The 26,512-nt window shown below is 36.7% G+C and overlaps 1 protein-coding gene across 19 annotated transcripts in view; it reads right to left on the bottom strand.

Annotated features, from left to right (window-relative positions):
- Window positions 1–26,512, bottom strand: part of LOC101155390 (calcium-activated potassium channel subunit alpha-1a) — an 81,385-nt gene that overhangs the window by 9,596 nt on the left and 45,277 nt on the right. For 4 of the 19 annotated variants that reach the window (XM_023949848.2, XM_078937234.1, XM_078937237.1 and 1 more), the window contains 21 exons: window positions 26,289–26,364; window positions 25,670–25,745; window positions 25,320–25,490; window positions 23,255–23,346; window positions 19,627–19,737; window positions 19,414–19,519; window positions 19,241–19,323; window positions 18,044–18,113; window positions 17,794–17,949; window positions 17,570–17,679; window positions 17,089–17,157; window positions 16,601–16,687; window positions 16,039–16,115; window positions 14,354–14,527; window positions 12,380–12,412; window positions 9,476–9,569; window positions 3,772–3,895; window positions 3,200–3,424; window positions 1,499–1,691; window positions 393–506; window positions 135–227 (listed from right to left, as the gene is read on the bottom strand). In XM_023949848.2, the coding sequence (XP_023805616.1) occupies window positions 135–227; window positions 393–506; window positions 1,499–1,691; window positions 3,200–3,424; window positions 3,772–3,895; window positions 9,476–9,569; window positions 12,380–12,412; window positions 14,354–14,527; window positions 16,039–16,115; window positions 16,601–16,687; window positions 17,089–17,157; window positions 17,570–17,679; window positions 17,794–17,949; window positions 18,044–18,113; window positions 19,241–19,323; window positions 19,414–19,519; window positions 19,627–19,737; window positions 23,255–23,346; window positions 25,320–25,490; window positions 25,670–25,745; window positions 26,289–26,364 (2,334 nt within the window). Of the gene's footprint in view, window positions 1–134; window positions 228–392; window positions 507–1,498; window positions 1,692–3,199; window positions 3,425–3,771; window positions 3,896–9,475; window positions 9,570–12,379; window positions 12,413–14,353; window positions 14,528–16,038; window positions 16,116–16,600; window positions 16,688–17,088; window positions 17,158–17,569; window positions 17,680–17,793; window positions 17,950–18,043; window positions 18,114–19,240; window positions 19,324–19,413; window positions 19,520–19,626; window positions 19,738–23,077; window positions 23,170–23,254; window positions 23,347–25,319; window positions 25,491–25,669; window positions 25,746–26,288; window positions 26,365–26,512 lie in introns of all 19 variants that reach the window. The other 15 variants (XM_078937233.1, XM_078937235.1, XM_023949857.2 and 12 more) reach the window with 9 other exon arrangements.

The following is a 26,512-nucleotide window of genomic DNA, read 5'->3' as shown; positions in this document are numbered from 1 at the left end:
GGGTAAAATGTGCTCAGAGTGATGCCATGGGAATGAACCGAGCCTTTTGCGGAAAGAGAAAATCAAAAGAAAGCTGATATGGAGGCAGCAGCAGTAGTTACAAGACTGCAGCACAGGACAGCAGCAATTCTTACCCAGCTCAGTTATCATTTGAATGCTGGTCCCACTGCTTTTATCCTGACTGAATGAAATGACAGGCAGTTTTTTGCCTTGTTTTGCTAACGGTGCTAGACAAGTGTTGAGAAAAACAGTTATAGGAATGTGTTAACAGAGGGGCAAACACATCAAAAACTTCACTTTTAATGTTATTTATCAAGCACTGACAGCCTCTACTTTCGGATATGACCTTTTTGGAAAAAAAAAACATTTAGAAAGATTACTGGCATTCATACCTAGTTCTGTTATGATGGGAATATTTGCTCCAGTTGTGACAGACGTCTGCCTAACTAAACCGTGAACTGGGCTGTTCTCCGGAGAAGATCTGTCCATCCCTGGTGGAGTGAAACCTTAAAAGACACATTAGGCAAATATGTAATTGAAACAGCAAAAAGGCATTTAAAGTCTCAATCCGATTATCTTTTGATCTATTTCAAAAGTGCTCCCAGTGGTCTTTTAATAATGGTTATTATTATTATTATTTTCAGCCAAAGTTTTTTAAAAGTTGTTGTTCTCTAGGACATAGATCCTGCAAAGTGGCAGGAGTTCCATCAGCCACAAGAACATGTTAAAAACACAGAGTTTCATCTGAGTGGGTCTTTACACATTTCAGCAGAGATAGAAATATCTGTCTCTTCAATATTCCTGTAAGGAAATATTGATAGAAGTGACAGGACTGGTTTTGTTTTCTTTTGATTATGAGTTCATGAAAGTGGGCATTTACTGCGGGGTGGAGCCATAAAAGCGAAAATAAATGATGCAAGATGGGATTTAAACTGACTTGACGGTCCTTGCTATCTTTAAACTGTCAAGTGGGCACATTAAATCAGAGATGCTGTATGTATTATACATTGAGCATGTTTTGACATCCGTCACATGGGGCTGACTAAGGCAAAAGCGGGGTCACACTTGTGTCAGAGGAACAAGGAAATATGCAACAAGTTATTTTGTTTTTTTTTCTCGGGTCAAAAGGTTTTCAAAAGCTTTAGTTTTTCTTTCTAAATACCAATTATATTGACAATCTGACTTTAACTATGGTTTCCATTTAAAAGCTATAACATGATAACATGAACACATTGATAACGCCCTCATTTGAAAATGTGTACCGGAAAACGAAAGTCTCAGGAAAACCTTAAGGTCATCCATGAGGTTTGAAACTGAGGACCAGCTAACAGTTTTCACAGTTAGGTGCAGAAACAAAAGGTCAGTCAGGCAGAAGAGGACACACGCGTATGGTGATTTAACTTTTTCTATGTAACAAAATGACAAGAAGCTCACTCAATAAGCTCAGCGCCATAGATTCATTCCTTCTAGGCAGTGCTGTGAACACGGCGCTCCTTACCTTGGGAATTGGCCTGCAGGACTCTGATGCTGTCATCAAATAGCATGGATTTGATGTTAAGTGAGGCCAAAATGCACTCTTTGTCCTGTAGTGATGCATCATCGATATTGTTTTGATTGGCTGACAGAATGACACACATGTCGCACAGGTTGATGTTGACAGCCCTCAGATCTGCCCGACTCAACGGCGTGCCCTTTAAAGACGAGTGAAGGAGAGAACTTGTTATCTCCATGATCAAAAAGATGAAGTTCTCAAGCAGAAATCCACACTAAGATTTTCAACAGCCTAAATGAAAACAAGAAAATGTTGTTAGATTTTTTAAAAATGTAGTTTAAAATATTTGAAATGGAAAGAATACAAGATTTTCCAATATTTCTTCCTTACTGTTTAAAAAGGACATATGCGTAAAAAAATATTAAAGTGAAATAGACATTTTGCTTTTTTTTTAATCTAACATCTCATAGTAATACTAATACTAGTAATGCTAGTACTAATAATGTCTAATAGACGTACAGATCATAGCTTTTGAACATGACGTTTAAACTCGGTCTGCTAGACTTCTAACTATGATTTCACTTGGACATCAGAAAACTGAATCATCAGACAAGGTGGTTTTTCTGGAGATTTAAAACAAGTGGAGAAAATGTATGTCAATTGTAACTATTAAAAAATATTTATATTAAATATAAAACTTGTTTAAATTATTTATTACATTAAATAAACTACATATTACATTAAACATAACTTTTGATGAATTATCCAAATATTAAGAGCATTATGTTTGTTGTTTTACTCGTTTTATTTTCTACTACATAAACACAGTGTGTACATTTAGGCTGTTTGGAAACTGATTGTCCTGATTTGAAACGATAAAGGCAGCATGTAATCACAACCTAATCAGTCTTGATTTCTCCTCAGCATTTTTCAGATCTACACCGCTTTCATATAAAACAAAGTTTACACAAAGAATGTAATGACCCCACCAACAGTGGACATTCAGTGGCCCAGGTGCATTACAGACTTTTTTTTTCTTGTTTTTGAGTTTCAAATGTGCATCAAAGTGTGTGTGGGGTCATTGTAAAATCTTCTCTTCTAAAAATATCATGTCAGGCAGTCATGGACAAATCTGTAAGGAATGAGGATTTATTTTATAAAAAAAGTGTAATATGAAAACAGCTCTTTCTGATTGGTATGAAGCCCAAACATCAGATTGTCTCCCTGCACTTGACTTTATAACCCCCATATGCTACTCCCATATTTCTGCATCTGCTGTGCAGAGATCTCGGTCTGCTTCAGGAGCTAAGTTGTACTGTAAGGATAGATGACGTCAGCGTAAACAAAGTCTGAGAGGAGTTGAAACTTGAGGATGAAAAGATGTCCACAATGACCACAACTGAACTACCTTAGATACCCTGCAGCTGTCTCATGTCTCGTAACTGTACTCTGGGGGCTACAAGACGTCCAACACAACTTGGAAAACATGCAGAAGACTATCTATGTATATTTAAAAAGTTAAGTCCAGCTTTAGCAATCATTTTCCTAAAACTTATAACTTTTAAGCAAATGGTTATTGTGTCCTAAAGACAAGGACAGAGCCATTAAAGAACTCAAGGTTTAAGCATCATGAACATTTAGCATCAAAATATTTATTTTTTCCATGTTGTTGTCCAAACTATAGCTTAATGGTCCTTTTGTACTCACTGGTAGAATTGAGACTTTTGGAAAATTATGCAAAGTTTCCCACTCCCGCTTCAGATACTCGAGGGACCCGACGAACACAATGTGCTTCAGCTCGTGGTAGTGAAAGTTGCTGGCTCTCAGGGGCATGACGAAGTTTCGAAGTCCGATCAAAGCGGATTTCACGTCTCCAAATATGCACACGACCACGTGACCACTCAGAACCGTCATGGCGGCCTCACTCCGGGTCTGAGAGGGGAGGAAAGCAAAAAAAAACCTGACTTTTATTACATGAATTTAGCATAAATTCTTGTTACTACTTTCTCCTTTTTAATGCATGCTGCAAAATATTATATCACAGGGCTCATGACAGAAACGGACTATGAGAGTCATTTGAAAAATGGCATACGTATTAGGACATGAAATGTTCAGAGTGCCGGGCCTCTCTGTAGCAAATGACGTGTCAAACACCTCATTAAAGAGTGTTTAAGTGCCCTGTCAACCTTTGATGGCGCTATGTGACATGACACATCTGTCAGTGGAGAGAAGAGTGTCAAGGACAAATTATGTGTGCCAAGCAAAGCAGCAGTACCCACCAGGATGACCTTCTCGATGTCTCTGGATGGGCACCAGTGAAACATCCCAGTGGAGTCATATTTCTTTACATTCTCATCCATGCTCTCAATCTGCTCGCTCCCTGGGATGAAGAGCGGGTCGTGTCTAATTGAAGAAAAAGAAGGAATGAAAAATATGAATTGCATTCTGTGCTCAGGCGTAAGAAGGATTTACCTCCATTTCTACAAATGTATTTATTAATAAATAAAAATGTGAGAAATATTCTCAGTTTTCCCCCTCTTTGCACATTGCTGTCATTGTCCATCGGCAAAAATGTCAAAAAAATCGCCATTTCATCAAGCAGTGACATCAGCGGCAGCAGCCAGGCGGAAGGAGATGGCAGCAGCACACTGCGTTGACTGGCACAAGCAAGGAGATGTAATTACGCCCCCTTACCACATACAGCTTTTGATGTGGTGTGCTGCGTGGTAAAAGCTTTAACAGACCAGACTTTAAATATTTCAGCAATTTGGCCAACCATATTTTCTTCCTAACATGAACGGTATTAATGTTTAAACATACCATCAGACCTGTAGAAACGGATTTTACTATGGTTGGAGTAAGTCTAACCCACCCTGACCACTAAAACCTGTCTTGCAACATGGATACCTGCGTCATTTCATTTTTTATTTATTTCATTTATCACATATCAAAAAAGTAAATAAAAACAGAATATACAACAATGCGGATGTGATGGATGGTTGCCAAAAACCCACAAGGGGCTTAACATGTGGCAACCAACATAATGAGTCTATAAGCTAAAAAACAATACCGTTCAGTAAATACAATACATAAAAAACCAATACATATTCAATTAATGCACTTACATTCTTTTATCAAACTAAAACTACATGGCATATGGAAAAGTACCATTGTTAAGAAGAAAGCTTTTTAGACCTTTTTTAAACTGAGTTTGTGAAAGTACTTTGAAAGAGGAAGGAAGACTGTTCCAAATTTTACATCCTCTGTATAGGTCACTAAACTGTGACTGAGTTATGCGAGAGAAAGGTGCTCTGATGAGACAGCCACCCCGAGTGTGATATTCATGAAATTCATTATTAAAATTGAAAATGTTGGTGAAATGTTGGGAAAGAAGTTTACCAATAGAATTGAAAACAAACTGACCAGTTTGAAGTTGGTTGACTTAATAGATACTCAGGACACTGGCCTGACAAAGCAAAAGTTGAGATGAATGCCTATGTCCTACATTGAATATTATTTGATTTAGGAAAGAAATAAGAAGCCCTTCTGTTGATGGATATTTTTGCCAACATCAAGCTCTCTGTTAGTGTTACACTCACCATTATAACTAATTATTTGAGAGAGAATAAATCACAGTTCTGTAAATTGTTCACAAATACAGCCATGAGAAATAGCTGTGATTATTAGTCAGTGCAAATGAGTTCATTCTTATTCAGCTATCTGGAAAGAAAACAAGACATTTTCTGAAACATTCATTTTGTTTTGCCTGTAAAATTCTGTTGTGCATAGTGCAAATTAAAAGGTCAGTAATTTTATTAATTACCATATTTTTCAGAGTATAAGTCGCGGCTAGGGGGACGACGACTTTTACTGAGGCACAACTTGTATGCGATTTAAAAAAAACATTGGCTCATATTTTTGTTATTTTTCCAATAACAAGTGGTCGTTTCCCTCAACAACCACTGATACTGTCGGTGTGTCGGTGATACTGACAGCGAGCAAACAAACATGGAGGATTGTTCTCCTCTTGAACTGTATAATATTTGCTTATTTGATTCGAGACGATATGATTCTTGTTTTTCCTTCCGTGGACTATTGCGGGACAGCAAGTCATGAAACTGGGTTACGGAAACAGGGAAGTCATTCAGACGCAACTCCTGCAGTAGAAGGTAAACCTGACGGACAAAAAAGACTGAACGATCTCATGAACCCAGAGATGGTTAAATGTTTCCCGATGCTTTTGTAAAACTACTCAAAATAAATAAACCCGATCTCTCAATGTCATTGGTCTATTCCACACATTGTAAATGAGATATACGTACTGTCAATGCCTCCATGTATCAATGAGGCTAAAAATAAAAATAATAATAAATGTGCAAAAAGAAATGTTTTTTTTAAGTTGTTATGGATTCTTAGATGCTTCCTCCATTTAGTTCTAATGGATTCAAAAAAATCTTTAAATATCAAGAAAAGCCATCTTTCTCCATTAAGTTCATAACTTTATTCCAAGTGAATACTTAAAAAGAATGGCACCTTAAGTAACATGTTAAGTATGCATGAAAGTGTCAGCTGAAACTATCATCCCTCAGGCTGCAGGGGAATGAGGCTGGTATGGAAAAAAGAGAAGGAAAATGCCTTTGGGTTCATACCCTGAGGCAAGACCTGGATGTCCTTTCAAAAAGAGACGTAGCTGGAGAAGGAAATGCCTTTCTACCTTTCAGACTTGAATCTGTCTTTGTGGTTCTAATTTGACAAGACAGCATCCATGGCGGAAATGCGACACTTCTAGGAAGTGGAATTATTACCTCCTAAGTGAATATTTTGTGAGATTCTATGGTATTGGCACCAAAAATGATGGCAATAGTTTAACTTCCTGCCACATTGTGAAAATATGTTCTGCATCATGAGCACATGAATGAAAGGATGACAATGTAAGATCTCCAAGCACCTTCAAATATATATATAATAATAATAATTATAATAATTATAATATATGAATATATATATATGATCGCACATGTATTGTTTGATCTAGACACAGTCAGAACTAAAACAAATTCAGCGCCAGATTGACTCAGTCGAGTGTTTTAAAGCTCAAGTTAAGACGCTTTTATTTAGGAGAGCTTTTAGCTGACTTTTCCTTGTGTTCAGTTCTGCGTGTTAGTTTCTTTACTGATATGCCTGTGTGTGTTTATTTGAGTCTCACTACTGATTTTATATTGTTTGTATAAGCAGTTTGTGAGTCGCTCTCTGAGAAAAGTGTTATATAAATAAAGATTTACTTACTTACTTATATATATATTTTTTTTTTTAAAGTGACATGACATTTCGGATGACCCAATCATTAAAACCGATCTACTACAGTATTTTCTGTAGACCCTGAAATTTAAGTTCTAATATAAGTGGTGGCATTTAAAGGTTTTACATCTTGGCTAAATATTTTATCAAAAGTCAAATGTTTCACGTTCTCATTTGAGCCGCTGTCACTTCAGTTTGTCCTTGTGGAGATGACTGGCACGGCAGAGCTCTGCCAGGATAGCTATCGCTCACTGTCAGCCATGACTGCCTGTCACTATACCACACAGCCAATTGCCTGAGTGCTGCTATAGCAGACATGACATGTGTGTCAAGGCATTTTGATGTGACCAAATACGTTTTGACATCCCACAGTTAGATGTTTCTTATAACCTATCAAGGAGCCCCTGGAAATTGTGTTAATTTCGGTGAGGCCATTGTCGCAAACTCTTAAAAGGACGAGTTAGTTTGCTGGAACTAAAAGAGTCACACACTTCCTTGTTTTGTGGGGGTGGGTTAACTTTAAAACCATAACAGTGCAATTTATTACTTTATCTATTACAAAACGCTGGGTTACTTGCATGAAACCCAGTATTTTTATTAGTGGCTATCAGTGGAAGCTCCAATGGTATCACGTCTGTCTCTGACAGACCAGTTGAGTTGTACTATTTGGCCATGCTCCTTACAATAATATGTTCAACTTCTCCTGTACTTCCTTCTTGTCAGATGTCTTTTCTATGCCACACAAAGATGGAGGTACTAATTAAACATCTCACTCTGTTTTCAAAGTACTAAGGATTATGCAAGTTTACTATGGAAATATAACCCTGACTCAGATTGCATTGGCTCCCAAAGAGATCAGATCTAAAAATTTAAAGCATCATACACCTGACTCAGCTTTTTGGGCTTTGCTCAGACCAGACAAATTCAGCTATAAGGCTCTTTAACATGAAACTGACAGTTCCATAATACTATACACACATCCCTATAGGGTGGGGGGGACTTGTCCGAGATGCTAAACCCCACATGATGCTTTGGAGGGGCAGGATACAGCCTCTTTCTTGAATTCTGCCCCTTTATTCAGGGTAGTGGATGGTGTTGTGATATTGAAAAGGGACATTCTAAACTAAAACATGGAAACCTAGTAACAATTGTAGTCTAAATTAAACAAGGAAAAAAACATTTGAGATAGGATAAGCTGATTGAGACCTTATTTTTTGCCTTTGTTAACAAGATGTTAGCCAAGCTGATCACAATTTGGCTCACCTTGAAGTTAGACTGAACATGCTGAAGAAGCAAGCATAGCTTTTTAGGGGAAGAAAGACAGAATCAAGTAGTTGACTGCATAAATGTCATGGACGAGCCGCTAGTAAGACTCAACTGGTCTGTCAGAGACAGACGTGGTGCCATTAGAGCTTCTGTAGTAGGTCACACCCAAGGCGATTCCCACAGTGAAACACCAAACAAAGTTAGAAATAAAACTAAGAACATTGTCGCTGCAAAACACAAAGCTACTGTAGATGTCCGTCACAGAAAAGACAGCTGGGAGAGGCTAAAAGTACAAAGCAGAGATAATTATATAGCATCGCTGCACAAGCTTACGAAAGTCTAAAAATCCTACCATCAAGCATGCTGACAAAGGCTTGCACTTCAAAACCCACAGCCAATCTGTTGGTCATTACTTATTTACAAAGGCCTTGAGGCCGCAGGTCCTATAAAAACACATTTGATATAGTATACACCCAGAGGTTTTTTTTCCCCCTGTGTTTGTTGCATTGAAGTACCCCTCAGGCTAACCCGGCGACTCCCTTACATGTAGCCAGCAAGTGCTGAATAGAATAACATCCACCTGGATTGAAGTTTATTAGCGTGCCAATCAGGTTGCTGGGTTGATATTTAGCTGATGGCTAGAGCCCTGGAAAAGCTTGATTCTACTGCCCAGGAGTGTGGAAATCTGTTGTGATTCAACCAGAACTTTGAAGCAACTCAAACAGGGGCTGCAGATCAATACAAATGCTAACTAATACATATAAACATTTATTGATTACATGAGAAAATGTAATGTTTAGAATCACTTTACACTGCAGATCTGCGCTGAGTCAATTTAAACCATGCTGACATGTGGATTTCTAAAGGCCAAATACCAGCCATATTAGCAAGGGGAGCATAAAGTCATTTGTCAGTTTCAATTATCCTATATCTGTACTGCCCCACTTTGTAAACATCAAAATGCTGGTCCTGCTTGTTGCATGGCTTCCTTTTAACATGGCACTTAATGACAGTGACTATTACTCTGATCATTTCTATAATGGCTCCTGTTGAATAACAGCATTACCTCCAGTCAAGATTAATAAACAGTGATATAATTTCACGAGACAAGATAAAAGCAAGGTAGCTTTTGAATTCGCCTTGCATTGTGATGATACATATCATCTGTGGCCCTACGCGCTTAAAAGACCTCAGAGGGATCCGACAATAGCTGAATAGCCTTGGGCTGCCTATCCTTTAGAGCCTTTCTCACTGCTTGGTGCTTTCATTAGTGCCAGGCCTGTTTAAGAGCTGCAGTCTCTCGCTGTCACATGAAACCTTGTGGCAGAGAGCACCTCGGTAGTCTGACACGTTTTCCATAAAAATTGAAACGCGGAAAATGTTCTTTCAGATGTCCTCCCTCGTCCACGAGTGTCCTACCTCATTATTTTGGGTGAGGAGTTTGGAGAATTCCTCATGCCTCCGTTGCGTTGCTTCTTTTTGGGCGACAGAGCTGAGTGTCGGTCCTCTTCAACTGCAACACAAACATAGGAGTTTTAAAGGGGGGCGGTGAACAGAAATGAAGCACAGTGCTTTCAGCAAAGACAGTGGACGGACAGCACAGCACAATCCGAGGACAAAGATGCATACAAAGACAGAGGAGGAGGATGTGGGGACACGATGAGTCGACAGGACTCTGCAGTGTAGAGCACACATTTAGAGAAGGCAGACAAGTAACAATAGCAAGTGTTTTAAGTAGATATATTGAAAGACACAAACATGCAATCTTCATATAATTAACCTTCATGCTTTACTGTTTTTTCTGCAATATTTTTCACAAAAACCAAAGCTACTTTCCCATAGACGTTAATCACTAGGATGAGGTCATTCTTTAAACCCTTTGTTAGTATGAGTTCACTCACGCCTCTTCCATATTAAGAATATCTTTTTCAATAAGTTAATGGGGTGACATGTAAATAGCAGAAATTCTAGGCTGACATTGAACCTTGTCTTTATTGCTGGTCTCATGTAATTAGGTTAAGCATGATTTATGTAGAGCCCCTCAGATGCTGTCGTTATCATTTCACCAAAGTGTGCAGAGCTCTTCATACGAAAGGTGAAGGGTCGGGCTGTACCATCGCTACAGTGAAAGTTTTTTTTTTTGGGGGGGGGGGGGGGGGGGGGGGGGGGGGGTTTAAACAAAAATTAAAATATTTTGATTAGAAATGTCTTAGTTTTTTGAAGGTTGGGAAAAAATGCTAATTGATGTTTCCAGTTTGTTTCCACAATGGGGGAGATATTTCCTAATGTTTCTTAGATGGTGTCCTAAGTCGATCCATTTATTGCCAACTTCTCAATTTCCATTTCAAGATATTAGGAGTCAAAAGTTGTCTATGACGTGATAACAAACCTGAATCATTCCAAAGGACTGTGGGAAATAAAGGACCACTAACAGCTCCCGTACCTCTGTGGCTAACACAATAAATAAGTCGTCTAACTACAACTTTCCTCTTTCTATAAGGCTTTTATTGACCTTTTTGAGTGACATAATAGTTCAGTGTGTTTATGAAAGTCAGCTGGATAATTAAGGTCATTTTGTCACCCGGACAAAGCGGCGTTCCGGCAGCTGCAGCGCCGTTAGCCTGTCAGAGACTGAGGCCATAATGGAAAGTGTTGAAGCGCACAGGGCCTTCCATGAAGAAGGATGCTCCAACCCCTAACATCTTGCTCAGCCTGTTCAATATTTAATGTTTCACAGCTGACAGCTGCACACACTGGGTCATTAGTAAAGAATGCTACACATGCAAGCACTCCAGGCTGCCAAGCACATGCTTTGGTTGTGCCGTTGAGAACAGGCCCTGCAAACACTCTGAGGAGGCGAGGGGGGAGTGATCCCTTACACTGCCTCTGACTGACTGTGGCATTAGTGGAGAAACCAGGGTGGTATCTGTATTTCACTGGCAGGCTGCGCGCCCGTTGGAGCCGGATGGCCTCCTCGGACACCCCGGGTATCCGGCCAACCTGGGTCAGGTCTCCAGGGCAAATGAGACTCAGTTTCAGAGCAGGGGGCTTCTTGAGAGGCCACAAGCTGCCCTTACGGTTGTTGACCAAAGGGATCGACACAGCAGCAGCTCCACTGTGGGCCCCCCTACAGACCTGGGTTGCTGAATTGTGGTTCAGTTTAGCTGACTTGTACTGATCTGCTGACAGCTGGATTTGGGGCCTGTTGTTTGCTGCTAAATGAAGAGGAGTCAAAATCAGCAGCTAATCAACTGGAAACATGCGGTCAGCATGATCAAAGCACAAAAAAACCATCGTTTTCCATTTTTTTGATTGGATATTTTTAGTTTAATAAACCTTAATAAAGTCTAAACAAAGAGATGTACTACAATCTTTATATGAACTAGTGAAAACTGCTTCAACAAACAGATAAAAATATAATAAATAATGAAAAGGAAACAATGTGAGGAAACTAACCCCTTAAATCTTCCAGCGAAACACAAGATAGGATTTGATTTAAAACGACTTCAATAAGACCTGCTGAGTATGTTAATAAAACATTTTGTGACTCTTATCATAATTAAAGAACAATCGCTGGTTTTGGAGGATAATCCACTGTGGCACAAGAATGCTAATGGCTGAATAATTAAATAAAATCTCATTCTTATTTAACTGCCACTTAAGCACCATCTATAGCCACTAAAGAAATGTTTGATCTGACGTTTACTTTTTTATTTATAAAAAAAAAAAAACATGAATTAATAAACATGCTTTCAGGTGTTTCAGCCATTGTTGAGGCTTAAGAACAAGGAAGTGACATGGTAAATTAAATGCCACGAGCTACAGCGTGCAGATTATGGCTGATGGAGGAGGAATGAATCAATATCTGCTTGTGTTAGAATAGAGGGGAAAATTCGGTGACCATAATAAAGGAAGAAGCACACTTCTTGGGAAATTAGGAGACAGACCAGATTATTATTTTAGCAGTCAGCTGTCCAGCAGATTTTCTGTTCGTCTCTTTACTGTCAAACATCCACAGCACTTCTGAAAGTGGCAGATGTGCCGTCTGAAGTAGAAGATCGCTTCTCTGAACGTCTATTGTGCAGTTGGAGCTACTCTCAAGTATCAACTCTGTCAATGTAACTGTAGCACCATCTGCTGTTGAGCTGTAACTGATCACCAGCACAAAGAAATGTTGTCCTCCTGCTCTGCAACTGCAGGGCGGAGATGGATGATGACAGACTGGACAGTGAAAAGGTTAGAGGCGGGTCAGGTGGTCAGGAATGCAAAAAATGAAGTGTTAGAAACTGGTGACTGAGGGGGAGAGTGGAAATGTGAACTTACTTGATTTGATATATCCATTATAGCTATTTTTAGCTGGGAAAAATGCAAAGATGAATGACAGGTTACAGGCAGAAGAAGTTATAATGAAAGCAAATCATAAATGACAACGGGGAACTTGAGGCTGAAGGGTTTGTATTTTTTAAGGCGGTGAACAATCAAGGTGTCTTGAAAAAAAAAAAACTGGTTACGGCTCTCAGAGACAGGTCGGTTAGATGGCCTATTCTTGATTCAAGCAGCTAAAAAGTGAGAAGCCTTGTTGTATTTGCAACCCTGACTTGTAAAGAAGGAGAAGATGAGCCTTTTTCTGCTATAATGAAGTCTATTTTAGACATTTATGTTGTTTTACTATATAAAGCACAAAAGAAAAGTAAAACTGGTATTTGCCTGTATCCTTCCGTCTTCCCCTAAAAATGTAAACCCCATTTTTCTTTTGGTACTCCCTGTGTGGTGGAACTTTCTGTGAGTCACTTTTTGGGTCCTGCACTTGCTCATTAGTGACTTATTTCAACCCTTTACTCCCAATAAAGGTCATGCATTGTGCTTAAGGCAGAACAGTGACAGCGATGTTCAAACGGGGACCTCGCTGGTCCTGGCATCTGTCGCCTGCAATCGCAGGGCGCGAGCAGAGTCACAGGACTAACAGGCAAGCATCTGTCCCACAACAAGAGGAAAGCAGAGGGGTGGGGGGACTCTACTGCCTGGTGGTTAGGAACTGTCAGGCTGAGTTTCATGACAACCGGTAGCACTCCAAAAATGAAAATGCAAACATAATTTCCACGTCAGGCCTTATAAGGCCTCGCTCTGTGCATCTCATGCACCGTGTTGACAGCAAGTCTGGAGCTACGCTCAAGCTTAGCTAGCCTGGCAAACCTTGCAGCACCCCACCCTGGAGGACGTGTTGAGGGGTGTGAGCGCCCAAAGACGCTTAGCTTCACAAGACAGAATGCTCTTTGATCCAGAGATATTCTCTAAAAGTGTATGACAGTCTGCAATGTTTTCCAGCAAATTGTATCAACGCTCTGCAAGCTCAGACACATTTTTCATGCCTGCTGCGATACATCAGTGCAGAACCCTTTGGCTTTAAAAGGAAATCAAGCCTGCACTAAGATTTCTGCTCAACCCAGTTTACTTCAAGTTAAGAATCCAAAACAAAACCATAACTGTTGTTTATGTTTTCTAAAACCATTTCTATATTACCATCCTCTTAAAGATACCAATCTGTTAGGGTAAAAAGTCGAAGCTTTAATGTCACATCCCAGAATTTCGCCATCAAATGGGATTTTTCAGCAGAATTTAGTAAGAGCTCATGTTAAAGTGTATTCTCTTTTATAATCATTAGAAGCTCCAGTCTTTTTACCTGCTTTCCAAACCGTTTTCTCAAACTACTGGAAAATTTTTCAAGCCGTCATGTCCATCCATTTTTAAAAAGTACTGCATTTGAGACATTTGGAATAAATGGATCCCCTTCAGAAATGCTGCTACACATTTCCTGAACCCAGTTTCTTAACTCATACAGTTTTTCACATACATGCATAACTTCTGCATTTTCATTCACATTTTTTTTTTTGTTTTTGTTTTTTTGCAGCAAGTATGTAACCTTTTAAGCTTTCATCTTAAGTACACTGTAAACGTCTTGCAACAGAAATTGGAGGAGGAACTGGCTTTGAAACAGCAAACACTTAATTTATTTTGTATTTTTGATGGAATTGTCAGTCTCCAAAGAAAACGCCAGCAGAAACAATAACCCAGCATGCATCACAACAGCTAGAAAGTCACGTCCAGAAGTAGAAGCACACATCGAAGAGTACCAGCTCACGGAAGAGAAAGTCACAAAGCTCAAGCAGTATGTGTCTCCACCACGGTGAGCACATGGTTGCTAGAGCTTAGCAGCACACAGGGTAAAGCCACACTGCATAGTTTTAAAACAGTGCATGTTACAGACACCGACGAGCAAACGTCATGGCGACAACTTACAGGCACGTAAAGTGGCCGAGCATTCATTAACAGAGACAGCAGAGAGGGGGATGTCCCGTCGAGGGGAGTCCAAGTTACAATGCACATTAACTGGCATGCAACAGCAGCCCCACGCAGAGCGGCCGCAACCAAAACAACATGCCAGTCTCATTTTCTTGTGGGCAGCCGTCTTGGCTACAGTCACGGGTTCAGACGAGAGGAGAGGAAAAGCAGGTTAATGTGGAGGGTCGTTCTGGAGGAAGAATGGACAAACAGGGCATAGAGGAATGCTGCACAAAACAAACTTTGTTGTGGCAGCAGGGAAATGTTCAATTGAAATTTATTTTTAATGTAGACAAACTTTCATTTAGGGAATAGTGTAGGAAATGCCATATCATCATTGTGTCACGAGCTGAAGAAACAAGAAAACCACATGACCTGAAGACTCCTGACTTATATGTACTATCATTTTTCAACTCGAAGTGCTTTAATTTGTCTCTTTTTTTTTACTAAACCATTCAAGATCTTTTGCAAAAATGGTCTCCAAAACTCAAAAAGAACACTAAAATGAGAGCAAATAAAAGCTGGATGTGAATATAAATCTATTTAACACAACACAAACTGCAAAAAGAGTTTGCGATTTATTATATTTCAAATCCATAACATTATTTTTTCATACAGCTTCTATGGAATATGATGTATTATTTTTTCCCTCAACCCAATAATAATTAAATAAATATTTCTAACTGGTTTTCCGGCTGTTTCTCTCAATAAAGATATTCACTGTGTAGCAGCGAGGACATCTAGTGGCAGCTTATGGAATTACAACCACAAATACTTTATACACGCAAATACATTTTCAATTGTGGCCTAAAAAACCATTCGGACTTACAATTTAAACTATATTTAATTTTGTTGTTTCACTAAATTACTGATTTTAAATGGATGAATTTAAAAAGCAACATGCACATGGTAACGAGGAGAAACCCAGGCAATACATGCAACATTCAGACAGGCCTCTTCAGTCGGGGCAGGGGATACAAGCAGCAGGCTGTGTGTGTTTGGAGGGGGAACAAATTCAAATTACTCACAATACATCACTGTTATGTGATATAAATATATAATTTGTTTTTTAAGAAAGGAGTTCCCAAGCAGCAGGAAAAAAATACATCATATGGGAAGATTATGTGTTAGACGGACTGCATTTATAACAAGACAAGTTATAAGATCAAAGTTAAAAATAAAAACGAAAAAGGTAAATTTTGTCTTAAAGTTTACAATCATGATTCATCCCGATACCTGTACATTTTGACCTGTTTACATTGTATATTATCACATAAAATTAAGTACCAGACAAAGAAAAATAACAAAATAACAAAACAAATACATTTTCAATTTTACCCTTTTTTTTAATCAAATAAAAACTCTTAATAATCCTAAAATATATGTCAAATATTTTTAAGAGCTTTAATTTCTTACATTTTAATGATGTAAAACCCAAATTAAATGTAAAATAAGAAATTACAAATAAGTCATGTCATAAGCCAAGTCATAAGACATGGATTGGTTTGAGCTGCATTGTAATATATGTTGATGTTTCTTAAATTTTTGCTGGAATTAACAATGTTTGACAATAATGTATTTTTGTATGGATAATCATGTGGCGAAACAAAGAGAAAACAGTGTGTTTTTGTGTGTTTCCTTACATTTCTTGCATCCACATTTCTTTATCCTTTTCGGATCACTTATGTCATCGTGACATGCCTTACAGTAAAACAGTGCTCTGCAGGGGGAGAAATTAGAAACTTGTTTTTTTAAAAGGTTGGGTTGATGACATCACATCACATTCTTCCCAAATTGCATCGACCACAGGCATGAAAAAATTGATTTTAAAAAAGTCGGCATTGATCCAGGAGATCTTGTGACATTTCTTCAAATTTAGAGTTTGTTCAGATTTCTGCTAAATTGAAATTATGTTATTAATTAAGGAAGTAAAGGACTGAATAACTCGGTCCAGCCGGTGCATACAGTGTCTGAATGGAAGTTGTGAGATAAATCTGAAAAAATTCTTGTAGTGTTTTCCAAACTTTATCTTTAAAATAAAGCTCTTACCTTCATTTTTTTCATTTATATCTACAAAAACATACCTATGTCTTGTTAATTGGCTGAAAGATATTATCTTGTAAAAATATTTAAAACATCTTTAATCAGTGAATTGCAAATCAATCCAAGAAAATCAAAAATACTTTAATCACACAGATTGTTTACCTTTTTACTTCTTTGGCATCACTGGCAATGAAGAATCCCAAAGTACCTTCTTGCATTTTAACATGATTTCCAGGGTTGATCAGGGTGCTGGGAGGAATCATAAATCAAACACGTCAAACCAACAAGGTATGTGATCGACTTATGCCGTGATGCATGCGGTCAAAGCTCATGTGGCAAAACTGCAGAAGTTTATTAGATTTGGTTGGAGAAAGAAGTTGGCAGTAGAAAAGCATATTAAAAAAAACATTAAAATCAAGCTTCTTTTAAATTCATACTTTTTTAAAAACATCAGGAGTTAAGTCATATTTTTGTTTGTTCAGAGAAAGTTAGGATATTAATGTTAATACTGCTTTTTGTTTGTTTTAGGCATTTTTACATTTAAAAAGAGCTTAAAGTGTGTAAGGGAAGACTTTCAAAAGATATTTCGAAAAATGTTTTTGACATAGTCTACATTAATTGCTTGCTCAGCTGTTATCTCCTTCACATACCTGCTTTCCCTTTGGTCAGACTTGTACTCTATAGCTATGAGGAGCAGTTTTAGCTTCACATAGCACAGTCTGGAAAAACAAAAAAGAAAGGTTCTTGGTGAAAAAAAAAATTTAAACATGTAGAAGTAAATAGAGGATTTTCTACTTATTTCAAACAGTAAATTACATTACACATGAAAATGATCCTGTTCGGTCAATACCTTTTTATGTGTTCATTAAAAATAAGAAAATTAATTCAAAGATGATTACTGTACTTTTTCATAACAATAACCCAAATAATTTCAAAATGTAATAACTTCTCATTAGTTGTTTCATCTTTTCTGAAGTTATCTAGGATTTTTTTTAAACTAAAATAAAGCTATTCAAAAATACTAACACTACAAACTTCAAAATTGATAATCTTTGTATTTGTCAAAGATGTTAACGAATGAAAGAATAAAAAAGATTTTGGAAAAAGTATGAAATATTTAAATGTTCGTACTCGCAAATCACTGGGAAGGACAAACCCACAAAGGCACTCGACAGGTACTCTGTGTACATTTCATTGGAGACTCCTTCCAGGTAATACTTTTGCCACGTGTCCTCCTCAATCTAGAATGAGAAGGCAAAATTGCGTTGTTGCAATAATTACAAAATGAGTAATTCAGCCCATTCCTTTGCTTATGATCGATTCTGTTTTTAATCTATGCATGGAAGAGTGATTACCTTGATGAAAGACCTCATGGAGAAAAGGTTTGCCAGCATGGTGGACAGGCCTTGAGCAAGGCAGCTCTGGGCAATAAACCCCAGCTTCAGCTCTGCAAGGCAAATTGCGTCATCTCCCTCTTTCCAGTTCCAGCTTGGAATGTTGAGCAGGTGAGCCTGTAGGGTGGAAAAACAAAAGCAATCTTCAGCACATAAGATTACAGAGTCTCTCTTGTTTTAATAAAAGCCATGAAAGTGGATTTCAACCAACCTTATTGTGGTACTGCAACATCTGAGTTATTATTCTGATCTTTGGGTGGTAGTTCTTGATGGATATGACTCTGATGCAGAGCAGAGAAATTACAATTACAACCTTTTCAAAAGCTTTAACAGTCAGCTTTTTCTTTGCAGAAAGTCATCACTTTGATGACTTGATTTGATTTTTGTACAGTGGAGCCACAAAAGTAGGTTCATTCTGTTTTATCTCAGTTTCCTTTTCGTTGAGCATATAGTTGTTGCTGTTTTTTAAGTGCAGTTTACTTTTAGAAGGCAACAATTCTGAAAAATGCAAACAAGTGCATGTAGAAGGAACTGCTTTTGCTTTAAGGTGATTGTAGTCCTGATTGCAGAGGACTGTGTTCTTCATACAAGGTGGTGCTCACAGTCACAGTCACTGCTGCTGTAGTCTTGATCTTAGCTTAGCATCTACCTTGCTTTTTAAATGGTAGCCTCTGTGTTGTCAATGGTTCACATCTTATATGACAGACCATAAAAAAGTTTATTCTTTATGTTTGTTTAATGTTAGTCAAGACACTTTGGTAAGAATGAGTGTGTTTTATTAATAGAGTACGGATTTTTGTCTTTTGGTTGGTGGCTTTTATCAAGGAAAGTACTAATAACTCAAAAAAGGTTGAAAAACACTAGACTATGATTTCCAAAATCATGTTTTCAGTTCAAAAATGTGCTTTTTCCTATAAAGACAGTATCTAGTGGAGCATTATTCATTGATGTGATTTTTCAAAAGCCTAATAACCCTTTAGAAAAGCAAAATGACGTTCGTTTCATTTGGTTCGATAAATCTATTGTTAAATATTTCTAATCTGTGTCATATTTTACTATGATTCAGATTTAAGCTTGAAAAATGTACTTAGTTCCCATTTAGTTCCAACAATTTTCAAAATTATACTTTTTACTGAAACCTTTGCATGTTTCATTAAAAATAGGTACCGGTAGTTGGTTTTTTTAACTATACAAGAAAGATTTTGTTTTCACAATAAAAAAACAGAATCATTTTAAACCTTTTAACTTCCTGAATTCAATGGTTCTTAAAAACAGATTTTTTTTTTAGACCAAAGATGTGATTTTGTTTCAATTTAAATTGATGCAATCCGTGACACTAGCAAACAAATATATTTTTTTTAAAAGAAGCACAGAAACAAATGTGGATTTGCAGCATTGGTGTCCAGACCTCATGATGTTGGACGCGTCCTCGGCGTCAGGGTCAGCGCAGTATTTGTTGGCTAAGATTAGGCAGGCATCCGCGGACTCGATCTGGATTGAGAAAAATGCAATTATCCTGTTATAATCTCACAAAAAGATTCAGTAAAGGGACATTGTGAGTTGGTGGAACAATTGTGTTACCTTGACTCTAGCCAGGTCGTGTGGGTTTAGGACAGAACCTTGGTAAAACTCTACCTGGGTGAAATGGCGCTTAAACAAGGCTTCCAGCTCAAGATTAGGGGAAATACTGAGATAAAAAATTAAGAAAAGAAATTGTAAATGCCCTGATATTGTTCATTTTTATTAGTTCTGCTAATTTTATATGAAGAATTCCATTTTTTTAATTGTACTTACTTATGGAGAAAAACGATTTCTACATTGACATCATCCCTGTCCTTGTGTAGGAAGTCTTTTAGAAAGTTGGACACACTCTCCAGTGTTATATGACCACAGACCACGATGTGCCTGCGAAAAGAAATGAGATGCAAACAAATTATGACATCCAACCGCAGTGAACGTGAGCCAACATGTTACGGCGGACACAAAAACGACCTTTCATCTTCTACCTGGAATGAAAGGGTTAACTTGTAGTTTGATATTCAGGTTGTAAATCTGCATGAAAGTAATAACTGATAGAGGACGGATGATCATTGTCATGATTTGGGACTGATGGAGGCCAGAGGGCAGAGTGGATTTCAGTATCAGATTATAAAGGATCAGTTTACTCGGATGGAGATTATGAAATCAGCACACAGTCTGTTTCAGTTCCTACATTTGACAGCCTTCTCCTATTGTAAAAAACAATTACATAGATATATTCTTTATAAAAATGCTAATGACTGTTTTACACATTTGTAATGGTGAAGGAGTTTTTGTGTATGAATACAGCAGTTACTAAACGTGTTGTGTACATCAGAGTTCCTGGTTTGTATAAACATTGCAAGGGAAACAAAAGAGAAACTGTGGTGTAAAATGGAAAAAACGTGCTTCAAAATATCTTGTATGGAGTCTGAATTTATCTATCTTTATTTTTTTTTTAATCAAAATCTTCATAAATTGTGGATTGACACTTGCCATACAGTCAAATTATTTACTTTCCTATTTTTGTAATTTTGGGTAGTGTTTGTAATTCAGACATTTGTAATTCCTTTTGTTTGTCTGTTGTATCATGTAAACTGGATATCTTTTTAAAAAAAAGAAAGTAAAAGAAAGAAAAACAGGCTAACAATTTCAATAATTAGAAATTAAGATATAGAAGGAATTTTAGGATTTCTACTTTTGAACTTTTAAATAATGTGAAAAAGTTTGTTTTTTATGAGTAAAATACATAAATTTTGGAACAAACATTGAGACATTTTTTTTTTTTTTTTAAGGATTTGTCTTCTTAAAATCTTCTGCTAAAACTAAAACTGCTGTTACATAATTTTCTGAAGTTGATAACTCACTTTGTAGACTTTTCTGGTATTGTAAGTTTGTGCTGGGTTTTTTTTTTCTGACTTTTGTAATTCAATTATTAGTCAGTTGTATCATATAAACCAGATACATTTCTTTATTTAAAAAAACAAATAAAAGCATAGATGGAGTTCTACGGTGGAGGATTAGAGCCATGGAGAAAGAATAAAAAAAGTGCATTAAAAAATTCGGACATTTTTCTCTGAATTCTCTGTGGCCCTAATCCTCTCCCGTAGAGTTATACATTAAAAGAATAAATAAATAAAAAATAAAACGTTTGTTGAATTTTCAATAGGTAATCAAAGTCTGTTTTTTTATTAGTGATAACATTTTTGGAATAAACACCCATTTTTTTTTTATTTAGTTTTGTTTCATTTTTGTAATCAAGGATTTTTTTTCTTCTTTTTAAAATTCCCTGCAAAAACTACAATAGCTTTTGTATTAAATAAAAAATATCATATTACAAATTTAATTTATAAGGATGAAGTAACCTGCAGAATCTCACTTGAAAACGTTTAATAAAAGAAATAAATTGATTTTTGGGCATAAAAAAAAGTGCTTTATTTGCTTTGTTGCAGAAAGCTGCCTCAAGAGGATAAGCATGGCTGAGTGTAACAAGAGAGAATAGAAGAAAATGGTTAGTCTGCATATGAGCAAAAAAAAAAAAAAATACACACATTCTTTGACACAGAACGCATTTAAGACTAATGAGTAACTAAAGTACGGTAACTAAGTTGTAACTAAGTGCAATCAAGAAAAACAACAGCAATCAACCTCTTTTAGGAGTAATGCAGAAAGTGTAAAGGCTCTAATACAAGAGTGTGTGAAGCAAAGGTGACAGATAAATGATAAAGATCAGCTGATACGATTTTCACTTTTCTCAAAATACAAATTTAGCTTTCATGGTTATCAACCAGAAATGCATGAAAACCAAAATTGCATATTTATAAGAAGCAAAAATAGCCCCAATTTTTATGTCTTTACCACCACATTCTCCTTTAAATTATGTTTTAAAAAGACAGTAAACTTATTTGAATGCGTAGCAGAAAAAGATCCTTTCAAGTATTTTAAAAACTTCGTTTCAATTCTCTCTCTCATTTCCCAGGGTGTAGGTCAGACTGAAGATAAAGGCCACAATTCAGCCAAAGCAAAGCACAAAGCAAAGCAATTGACAGCATCTCAAGCAGGAAAAAAAAGCAGCTTTAAAAAACTAGCAGCATATTAGGCGAGGGCACACAAATGCAGGAGCTATAAAAAAAAAAAAAGCTTAGGGTATTAATTAAATTATCTTTTCAAGAATAATCATCTTCTTATATAACCTTTAACTATTTTGAACCAAAGTTTATTTACATGTAGAAGTTCCAATTATGACTGGCTGTATGTCATGGGTTATTTTTGTAAGTGTTTGATCTACTAATTGGATTTTGGCTGGCCGTGACAAGAGGACAACAAAAAGACAATGACACAAATGGTTAACAAACACCGACTGGGCACACAAACAGACAATAATTACCAATGAAACATAAATGTAAGATTTTCTCATCTAATGTAAAACTAGGAGACACCTGCAAGTTTGAGGGGAGAAAAACTTGGTTTTTGCTTCCAAAAATATATATTTTTAAATAGTATAAGGCATTTCACGGGGTTAAATAGACTTTAATTCTTGTTAAAGTACAAAATGTTTAGCCAAACTTGTGTTAGACCTCAACATTTAGCAAACAACTATATATTATGCATTTTATTTTGTAAGGAAATTCTCAAGTTCCTTAATAATAAAACTTAAATTATAACCAGTCTGTAAAATATTTGATCTTTTTATACTTGTTAGGATCACATGAAAGTGTGATACATGATTTTATTTTTGAAAAACCAATAGAAAATGCTCATTTGGATCAGATTTAAGGATTATTTTCTGCAGCAGGTGATTAAACGTAGTTTATAAATCTGTGAGAAAATCCAACATGTCCATCCATGATTATAATCCAACACTGAATAGATGCCATCTTGACAAGACATTTTTTCATGAAAAAAGAAGCAAAAACTTTAACTTTATTTTTAAAAATGTAGCTATTACATTTCAAGATAAAACCATTAAAAGACATCAAAACAAACTTGTTAAAATGGCAACCTCTTTGCAATAGTTAAAGCAGACATTACATACATTAAAGCAGCAGCAATACATTAATCTGCACATTGATCATGGCCAACTTCTTCAGTCACAGTGTGACTTTACTGCTGGTTGAGATTCATTACATCTCAAATGAAAAGTGAGTGCCTTTATGAAAGGGGCTACTCAAGTCACACAAAACCACACCAGTAGTAGTTTGCTATTTCTTTCATCTGTTTGACTTACTTTCTGCCTCTGGTCGAGTTATAACTCCCGCCATATTTCTTCCGATTAAGGATGAGAGCAGCAATTTCTGGCACGTAGCGAGCAAACATGGCCTACATGCATGAAAAAGAAAAAGAAAAGGGCATGCAGAGAAGGTTCTACTGCTGTGGAGGCAGCAGAGCCTCCTTGAATACTTACTTTCTCCCATTAACTGCACTATAGGAACCACCATATTTCTTGCGGTTTCCTATTAACTCTATGATTTCAGGGACGTAGCTTGCAAACATGGCCTAAGGAGAAGATAGGAGACAGAAGAAGAGACTAAAAAAGAAGACAAGAGAAGAATTGCAGGTCCTCTCATTTTGGTTTTAAGAAACTTTAGTCTCAAAAAGAAGCATAAATGTATGTGGTTGAGTTTTAGTTATATTAACTTATTAAAAGAAATCAAAGGAAAAAAGATTATGTCAAATCATTCCAAAATAACGAATGTAACTTAAAGTTATGTCCCAGTTACATTCCAAGTGTTGAGGAAAAAGTATGTGAATGAAAAAGGAAACCAAAAGGCTAATATTTACAGATAAGTGAAGAATAAAGGAGAAAAATGACAGCTGATGAGCGGTAAGCCGATCTGTGGTAGAAAAATCAAAGTTATCGTTATCCAGAAAAAAACCTTATGTGCCATGTTTTGTCCAACAAACACACATGCTGGGGTGATTTTGAAAGCAGAGCCAAATGAGTGACAAACATTCAAACCTCAGTGCATCCTCCTTTGAAACTGTAAACACTAATCGATGATGAAAATACATAAAATGTGTGAGGGTTAGAGGTTACCCTTTAAAGAGGCGATTTAGCTGTATTTTCATTGGGGAGGCCGGTTTAAAGGAAACACTTAAGCTTTAGGCTTACATGCCACTCTAGTAGAGGTCAGTCAATCTGCATCAGATCCGTGCTTCTTTTATTTTAAAATAGTTTTTCTGAGTAGGAGCATATGCTGCTTGATCGATAGTAAGATTTGACAATTATACCCTAAGCCATTTTATGCGGTTTCGTATTAACATCCAGCAAAAATAAATACGATATTCATATGTACCCCTATAAAAATAGTGAAATAATTCTATTATGTCAAGGTTTAAAATTTGTGTTGCAAATTAGCAACAAAACAGTATTTTTCAGAGTATAAGTCTTCAAAATAAAGTAATAAAGTGGCCAATTAGGCTAAAAACTTGAAAGTAGCTTCTTCCACAGAAAGATGCTACCATGGTAGGTCAGAGTGATGCCCGCTGTCTGTTTTGACGCACGCTAAAAGAGGAAACAAATGCAAAATTTCTGCGTCAAGGAAGAGGCAGCGGATGCGAAAATTGATGCGTGAATTCCGTTCAGTGTGAACGAAGCATTCTCTGGTTTTGGCAAGTCCAACGTACACTCTGGAGCAACTTAAATGGTTCTTTCTTCTATGTTAGGCATTTTTTGGCTCCTGAATCTTATACTCAGGTGCGACTTGTACTCCGGATAATACAGTAATTTTTTAAAAATCTGTCCTTTTTTGTTTTATTATAGAGTTCTCCAAAACCATGGCAGTCATTTATCTTTACATTATTTTAAATGAGCATAAACAACATGTAACTGATTAACCATGTAAAGTTCCGTTACCGATTGTGAAACTATATTATACACTTATTTGCACGCTGCATTTAGGTGCTAAATTGAACAGATCTATGAAATAATGGGCACAAATAATCAATAAAGTTTTATAAATGTAGTTTCCACTTTGTGCATCCACGTGAATTTTCCATTCCATGCCACACAGCTTTAGCCTTTTAGTCAAACTTCTATAATAATGAGATTCTAATTTCTAATACTAAAATAACGTTTAAAATATACTCAAGTCAGAATTAGGTCTGAGAAATGGTAGGCATAAAGTAAGATCATGTTGGTGCATTCATATGGCTGACCTTCAGCAAATCATCCCCATCTTACTGTGTTTGTTGGAAAAGGAGGTTGGGGTAGGGGGGTGGGGGGCAGGTGAACAAATCACTTTTAAATTTACTGTAAATACAGGAACTAGAAAAAAAACATCTAGAAATTACACAGACACAAACATAAGCACCACGTCTGGATAATTGCTGCATAATATGGTGGAATGGTGGTGGGCCACAACAGCATGAAAACACACAGACCCCCCCCCCCCCCCCCCCCCCCATATCTGTGAGAGCCGCTTCCTCACAGGTTTTACAAATACAAAGTAATGAAAAGGTTCTTTTACCAAACCACCAAGGATGAAGAACACCATAAACAGGCGGCCAAGGGTGGTTTTTGCGTAAACATCTCCATAGCCAACAGTGGACATTGTAACCATGAGTAAGTAGACACATTCCCAGTAGGAAAGTGCCTGGGAATTTTGGAAGTTCTCCCAAGGATCCCCAGAGTTTTCCACCTGGAAGAGAGTTGGAGATTTCAAAAATATATACTCGTTTTTACCATATTTTGCTTTTATTTGTTTTTCAGCTGCCACTGTTTGCGTCAATTTAAGGATAATACTAATTCGAGTATTTCTTTAAAACAACTGAATTATGAACTTTTTTTCTCAAACTGGAAGAGTTTGTGCAAATTTACCAAATGAATGAAGCCCGCTGCCGTCAGCCATGTGCTTATGAAGATGGAACACAAGTTTACCAGCTTTATCGAGTTGCTGGTTTAAAAAGGATCAGATAAAAAAGGACAAAGAGATCATTTATATATATGTGCATTTATTATATATATGTGTACAACCAAATGCATTCATTTTGAATTCAGATTGTGTGCATAAATGACAAAATATATGAGTTCCAGGACTACTGTAGATGACAGTGAATAAAAATAAGTTTAAGTTAGGTTTATTTACATTTTTTTTTTCTATTTACTATTCCAAATCTATATAAAGTCCCTGAAAGACCTCAGTCCAATTCTTCGTGTGAGAGAAAAGTAAGGAGATTATTTTTAAGCATTTGAAAATGCTTTAAGCTCTCTCTGACAACATCTGTGCAAAAAGCTTTAATTCTAAGAATCGAGGACAAAAAGAAAAATGTGGTATTATAAAGCATTAAATGTGTGAAGTGGGCACATTACAGACAAAAATCCATTTGAATCGATGTTTTCTCTCACCCTTTAGCTGCTTCAAGCTATATGTTATTAAAAGAAAAGAAAAAATACAATACAGACACAAATAAAAAACTGAATAATAAAGAACACCTACCTTGTCTTGAGTATATTTAAAAACTGTAAAATTTCTGAGAACTGTATCAACCTCAAGGCCCTTAAAAACCTCAAACCTGTGAGAAAAACAATAAGGAGAAGTTGTTAGGTTTTTGGATCCATTCAGAAAGATTCGACTGAGAATCAATGACGTGATACCTTTGAAATGTTGTCCCATTTTTAAAAACTTTAAAGGGTTCATATTGTTAGAATAAATTAAGCAAC

The sequence above is a fragment of the Oryzias latipes genome, chromosome 19 (genome assembly GCF_053564925.1).
Source record: "Oryzias latipes strain Hd-rR chromosome 19, Olatipes_Hd-rR_3.1".
Classification (NCBI taxonomy): domain Eukaryota; kingdom Metazoa; phylum Chordata; class Actinopteri; order Beloniformes; family Adrianichthyidae; genus Oryzias; species Oryzias latipes.
The sequence above is the reverse complement of the archived record's forward strand: the minus strand, read 5'-3'. Positions and strand labels throughout refer to the sequence as shown.